This window comes from Mobula birostris, chromosome 4 (genome assembly GCF_030028105.1).
Source record: "Mobula birostris isolate sMobBir1 chromosome 4, sMobBir1.hap1, whole genome shotgun sequence".
NCBI lineage: Eukaryota > Metazoa > Chordata > Chondrichthyes > Myliobatiformes > Myliobatidae > Mobula > Mobula birostris.
In genome coordinates, this window is record NC_092373.1 from 27,196,750 (window position 1) to 27,204,329 (window position 7,580).

Consider the following 7,580-nt stretch of genomic DNA (forward strand, 5'->3'; position numbering starts at 1 on the left):
CCTATTATGATAGATGTAACAATGGAGAAGCTTCACTAATTCATATGTTTTGGACTTGTCCGAGACTTGAAAAATATTGGAGGAAAGTATTCCAAACTTTTTCGTGCTTTTTAAAGTAAATTTTAAACCTAATCCTTTGACTGCCTTATTTGGTATTGTTGGAGGAAATGACATTATTTTGGAGTCACATGATTTGCAAATTTTGGCCTTTATGTCTCTTATAGCCAGGGGGCCTTGTTGTTTAAGTGGAAGGATGCCACTCTGCCTACTCATACTCATTGGTTAAATGATGTTATGTCTCGCTTAAATTTAGAGAAGATTCGCTGTTCAATTTCTGAACCTAGACAAGATTTTTTAACATTGTGGGGACCCTTTTTGAATTATTTTCAAAATCTTTGATTTGCTATTAAACACAGATGTTGGCTAACAATATGTTTTATTATATGATAAGGATTTTTTCCTTTTCTTTTTTTTTTAAACCAAACAGTTGTTCTTTTTTCCTGGTAGTGGGTTTAGATTTTTTTGTATAATAAAATTCTCTTTTCAATATTATGTTTAAATTTAATGTATACTGATATGGGATAATGAGACTATATTTGTGATTCCAATATATCCATCCATCTGTGATATTGAGTGAGTGTCTGTATCACCATTTGTAGAGCCCCAGCTCATTATCCCATTTGAACCGGCTTCATCCTTTTACCTATCCACCCCTTTTCTTACCTTCTCAGAGGGGCATCTCATTGAAACCCACCTGGTTCAGGAATGCCTGGACAGAATGGAAGTGGACGGGGTGTTTCCATTACAGGAAAGGTCTGGGATCTGAGGACACTGCTTTCAGAACCGAGGGATGACCCTTTTAAAACTAAGATGAGGAGGAATTTCTTCAGCCAGAGGGTGGTGAATCTGTGGAATTTGTTGTCACAGAGAGATATGGAGTCCAAGTCATTGGGCATATTTAAGGCAAAGATTGATCGATTTTTAATTGGCAAGGGTTTCTGGAAGAAGCCGGGATTGAACGGCAGAGCAGACTCAATGGACTGAATGGCCTAATTCTGCTCCTATAGCTTATGGGTCTATCACAAAAGATGACTCGTGATCAATTTAACACTTCCTTGCCACATAACTCTCCATTTTTCTTTCATCCATGTGCGTATCTAAGAGTCTCTAAAATATCCCTGATCATTCTGCCTCTACCACCGGCCCTGGCAAGATGTTCCATGCACCTACCACTGTAAAAAAATGTACCTCCAACATCTCCCCATACTTTCCTTCAAACACATTTAAAAGTATGCCCCCTTTTATTAGCCAGTTCCAACCTCGGAAAAGCTGTCCACTATCTATGCCTCTCACCATTTTGTACACCTCTATCAAGTCACCCCTCAACTCCATCTGCTCAACCTATCCTCGTAAGAAATGCTCTCTAATCCAGGCACCATCCTGGTAGATCTCCTCTGCATCCTCTCTAAAGCTTCCACATCCTTCCCTTAATGAGCCAACCAGAAACGAACTGAACACAACAGTCCAAGTGTGGTCTAACCGGAGTTTTAGAGCTACAATACATTGCAGCTCTTGAACTCAATCCCCTAATAAAGGCCAATACAACACATGCCTTTTTATTCACCCATTCAACTTTGAGGCATCTGTGGACGTGAACCCCAAGGTCCCTGTTCCTCCACATCGCAAAGAATTCTGCCATTAACCCTGTATTCTACCTCCAACTCTGACCTATCACTTCATAGTTTTCCAGAGGAGACTCCGTCTGCTACCTATCAATGATCTGCATCCTATCAATATCCCACTTAACCTACAACAACCTTATTCATGATCCACAACACCACCAACCTCTGTGTCCTCTGCAAACACACTAACCCACCCCTTCACTTCTTCATCCAAGTTACTTATAAAAATCACTAAGTGCAGGGTTCCCAGAACAGATCCTGCAGAATACCACTGGTCACTGACCTACAGGCAGAATATGTTCCATTAACCATCGTCCTCTACCTACAGTGGGAAGCCAATTCTGAATCCACACAGTTTAACTTGTCTCCTGACTTACTGAATGAGTTCAACCATGTGGAACCTTATCAAGCACCTTAATAAAATCCCTATATACTACACATCCACTGCTCTACTTTCATCAAAGTTATTTTGTCACTTCCTTGAAGAATTCAGTTCAGTTCAGCTCACATATAAGCCAAGTTGATTATCCTTCTCCAAAAGCTCGTAATTCCTGTCTCTAAGAATCCTCTCCAATAGTTTTGCCCACCACTGAAACAAGACTCACTGGTCTTTAATTCCCAGGATTATCCCTACTCCCTCAGTTGAACAAAGGAATAACATTTACCACCCTCCAATCTTCTGATACTATTCCTGTGCCCACTGAGAACACAAAGAACATCGTCAAAAGCACAGCAATATCTTCTATTGGTTCCCATAGTAACCTGGGGCATATGCCATCCAGCCCAGGGTTTTAATAGTTAGTCATTGACCCAAGGCTTAACGAGACTAACTACTTGTGGTTACATTTCCTGGCAAGGGCATGCTTGGGAAGGTGACTCCTTAACAGTTTCATCATCAGCAATACAAAAGTCAGCAAAGTGTGCTAGTAGCAGAGATAGTTATGAATGTAGAATTGGGGTTCCACTCAAATCAGTTGTAATATCCCTGAATTGCAGAGCAGTCTTGAAGGGCTGAATAGCCTGTTTTTGCTTCTGTTGTGTTATTCCTTTTCATGTCTTGTGGTGCGTCGGGCAGCATTTTTGCCATTTCCGTAGCATTTGACTTTTCTTTTTAAAAACCGAGACCAAGTTGCTAGCTTGACTCAGATGGAAAGTGTGCAAGGAGCCATTGGATTTGAACTCGAGACCATTTGCCTCAAAGTCCAGTGTTGATGCCACTAAACCACCAGCCAGCCTAATATTCTTGCTTCTGATACACACATATACACATCTCCATGGACTTTCACCAGGGTAAGCCCTGGTTAGAATTCCATAATTAACATTATTACCATTTTTCCATTTAAGGAGCATTCCATAAATCTCCATAGTAACGATCTGCCAAGGTTTCTTTAAAAGCAACTCCCAAATCTGCACCCTCTATCATATTGATCAATGTGTTGAAGAACTGGGTAAGAAGCTCATCTACAATATTCTCTCCATGTCACACACCATCCAGAGATCTTGCTGTTCACCGAACTAAACACGATTATAAGGACTGAAGCATGGGAGTTACTGGAAAGAGGAGTGTAAACTTGGGGCCAGGAAAGAGAGGCTCAATATGTCTCCTTTGACTGGAAGGGTCGAGGTGACTTATTGAAGGAGGGAGTGAGAAGAGGGATCTGTTGACAATAGGAGTTAAATGGTGCTTGTAGAGAAATCTGAGTGGTCAACAGTTTAATGGAAATTAGTGCAGGAGGTGGGTCCTGTAGATAATAGTTAATTCACAATGTATTACAAGCATTTACAAATCTCAGAATTGTATTCATGCCTTGATAAGCAATGATACAGATAGCTATTCAGTCCCCAGTACTGAGGAAGTACAAATGATAGCAGTATCATTAAATTAACTCAAGCTACCGTTTAAGGCCCCTCTGAACTCTGGAAACCAAAATACAAGACAAGTTATGCTGAGCAGAGCAAAATCAAGAGACAGGAATGAGTTAAGCAGAAAGACTCAAGGGAACTTTCGACCTTGAAAAATGATAACTGAGGGATGACCTTAGAAGAGCTATAAAAATTAAAAAAGTGACATAGAAAATATAAACCAGGAGTACCATTTCAGAACAAACTAATAGTAGGACTACGGGAATAAGTTTAAATTGTAAAACAAAGATTTCAGACTGATATCAGGATGTTTTTCATCACACAAAGATTGAACACATGGAATTGACTCCTACCTAGGGTGGTGTTGGTAAACCCTGGAGTCACAAATATTTGGAAGTTGAGTTGCAATGGATATAATTATGCAGTCTTTCTGTTTGGATGAGCCAGGATGTGCCAAATGGCCTTCCTCATCTGTATCCATCTGGCTATTTTGCACATCCCTGGAAATACATTTCCACATGCATTGTTTAAAACAGCATTTAATCAAGACAACAGCAAGTCAGGGTTACAATAGTAATGGGTTTTTCACTGGAGCACCATCAACCGCAAGGTCTCCAGTCGCTCAAGAAGTCAACCCACCGCCATCGTTTCAAGAGCAACTGGACACAAGTGATAAACACTAATTTTGCCCACATCCTGAGAATTAAAAATCTTTTTACAACCCGAGTGTTAGATTTAATACAGAAACTGAGACAGGATGACCAGCTCTATGATTGGTTATGGGGAGCAGGTAGGAAAGTAGATAGAGTCCATGATTAAATTGGCAATGATCTTACAGAATCCGAGAGCTAACTCAAGGAGTTGAATGTCTTGCATTTGCTCCTATTTAGGTTCTTAGACATGTATTACCCAGGTAATGCTAGTACTGATAATGGCTATTTATTATCCAATGTCAATATTGGCTTCCATTTCAAATCGAAATACCATCCAAGAGAAAAATAGTAAATACGTGAACAGATTAAATTAGAAGGCAGTATCACCATTTTATTTATTAATCCCCAATCACTGCAAACACTGGTATGCTAATTATTTAGCTGTTGAAGTGGTCAGATTTCTTCTCATTGGTACATTTGCCTGTGCACAGTTTAACTCTATAGACCAATCTCTCACGTTTCCTACTCTCCACTTCTCCTTCAGACAAGGTGCTGCTCAGAGAATATTACTTAAGATCAATAGATCCAGTAGTCACATTGCTACTTCCACTGTCTACTCAGAAATGAGGAAGCAGCCACTATGAGGTGTGAGAAGATCAGCTCAATGTGATAAGAGGCACACGCACCCAAAATTCAGTCAAGAGTCAAATTCAAAAAAGGAGTGACCGCTAATATCAATGTTACTGCAGTTTGTCTAGAAAACGCACTCCTTTGTATATTTCAACAGGTGCATCACAGTCCAGATAAAAATAAAGAACATACAAATACTTATTACAATGTGCAAGGGAAAAGAAATATTTACTTTCAAACAGTTAAAAGTGTTTGGCTTCATGTTTCTGGATGGCGCCCTGCTCTGGTTTGCTGTGGTAGTTTCAAGGATAACTACTAAACAATACAACATAAGGAGGAGAAATAGATAAGACCTGCTTTCTTTTCTGCAAATTGATTGTTATACAAGACGAGTTTCCATATATGACAGTTTTAAACTGTCCATATATGCATTTTAAAACTAATGGATAGAATTATCCTTAACACTTAAAGAAAATATCCAATGATCCTTGGGCAAGATTTCCAAAATGGAGACATAAACATACCATGGTCAAAGTTATAGTTTCTACATCTCAAGTAAAAATAAAAATTGATGGTATATAATGACGTACAGGAAATAATCTATACAGTTACAACTTCCATAGATGTTGCCCAACATCTGTAATTGTTAAGTTATTTAAACGATTTAATACAAGTAGCATATAAATGTTTCCCTTTGCATTAGGCAATGCAAATTTAAAGTCGATCATATTAAAGCATTTGCCTTTGGAGACCTTAACTAGCCGTGCTTTTCTAATTATTCATCTTCAGAGATTCCGTTTCGATGGGGACTGCATTGCTACAATCCATCTATGATGAAAATCACAACTTTTCAAAAAATGATTACTTTCCTGTTGCCAAAGGTACAGTTAAAACAAAAAGATTGAAATCTTTGATCGCGATTAATAATGATTTATATCCGTGTTTCCACGCAATAGGTATATACCCACAGGATTATTTTAGAATGACAAGCTTTCATTTCTTGTTGCTTAAAAATAAGAACACTTAAAATTATAGGAATTTATTTGGCATCCACTTCAAGCATTTACAGCAATGTGCTACAAACTCACAACAGTTTGCAGCGTGCGTGATTGACTGTTTGATGTTCAAGTAAATCTCAATAAACTGACCAAGGTCTCATTGGAACGAAAGAACAGGAAACCTGGCGGATACGACTAGTCATTCATATCGACCATTAGGAGTTTGCTCACGTTAACACTGAGCATCGTGATTGACAGTCACTGCATAATGCGCAGGTCTCTCCCAATTACCTCCCGCCTGCTTAGCTTCCTTACCCCCCCCCCCATACATTTTGTCATACCAGCAGAATATTGCTTTGGACAAACACTATGAAATTACACCTCGTCTTTTCCCTGACTTAGTATTTGTTTAACCGGCCTTATCAATGGTGAGTCTGGCGATTGTGTATGGGTCAGAGAAAGAGAGAGTGTGTGTGTGTGGGAAAGAGCAAATGTCAGTTTATGTGTATGAGAGACGGAGAGAGCAAGAGAGAGAGAGAGAGAGAGAGAGAGAGAGAGCCAGAGAGAAAGTGAGTGTGTCTGTGCGTGAGAGAGACGAGACGAGAGGGGGATCCCCAGTTACTCTCTGCACATTCTGTCCCCAGTCCCTGCGGGATGCTGCCCGGCCTGCTAACATAGGAAATGCAGCACTGCGGGCGAAGCGTTTGAGAATGGTTCATCCTCTCTGTTCCAAACGCAGCGATCGTGACCCGGGTGAAGACCCTCTCACTCAGCCATAAATATCTAGAAATCCTGATTCTAAACGCACACAATAAAAGGAAGCAATTTATAGATCATTCAAGATGTAGCCTTGGGAATATTTTTTTCCCTAAATAAAGAGGCTTATTTTGTGTGTATGCAGAATACGCACACCATTTCTCTTCCTCTCTCCGTGCTTCCTTACCCCAACTGCTGGCCGTCCTCCCCATAAACTGGCCGGTTCCGGGGTTGTAGATGAAGTTCTTCCATCCTCCTGCTTCTTGTTCGAAATCCTTCTTCACATCCTTATCAGCCATGGTGTTCAAGTTAAACTGGGAGGGCTGTAACAGTCCTTTTAAGCAGACGAGGGGTGAGGGGTATCCCTTATCTTTGGATAATATTGTGGGTTTCTCTTTCCCTTTTACCCCCTCGATCCCACTTGCGCTACCGTCGCCCTTCGATGCTGCAGTGAAGAACCGCAGCGGCTACCCCGCGGCTATAAGGCTAACCGAGCATGCGCCTTGCGCAAAGCCGGCGCGCGACGGAGCGCGGCCCCGGGCTGGCACGCGCCGCGGCGTGGCTGCTGGTGCGTGGGCGCCGAGGGGGTGGGAGGGGGAGCGCGCGCGCGCGCGCCGGAGCTGGCGTCGCCCAATCGGGAAGCAGGGGCAGGTGAGCCCCCGGAATGCGGGGACGGCGGTAACGTTTGCGATCTGTTGCACGATGTCCCGCGCGCATGCGTAAAACCCTATTCCCGTCCCGTGGAGGAGGGATGGAGAATTGATGAGACCAGTGCTTTAGTGGAGAGGTACATGTGCAATCACCTACTTTAGCGCGGGAGGGTGAAGGAATCGCGAGCACGCGCGCTGCACCATACCACGGTGGCGTGTTTGCGCACCCACCTGCGGATGGAGGGGTGTAAGTGTGTAGGGGGGTGAAAGCCTTGAGATTCTTATTGCAACTGCAGTATATTTGTGCGAGGTTGTGGATGAGGGAAGGGATAATATTCCTTGCATCCT

The 7,580-nt window shown here is 41.8% G+C and overlaps 1 protein-coding gene across 1 annotated transcript in view; it reads right to left on the bottom strand.

Annotated features, from left to right (window-relative positions):
* atp1b3a (ATPase Na+/K+ transporting subunit beta 3a) overlaps positions 1-7,084 on the bottom strand; it is a 46,728-nt gene extending 39,644 nt beyond the window's left edge. Inside the window, exon 1 of the mRNA XM_072255045.1 lies at positions 6,770-7,084. Coding sequence (XP_072111146.1) covers positions 6,770-6,881 — 112 coding nt within the window. The 5' untranslated portion in view covers positions 6,882-7,084. The remainder of the gene's footprint in view (positions 1-6,769) is intronic.
* Between the last annotated feature and the right edge of the window lie 496 nt (positions 7,085-7,580).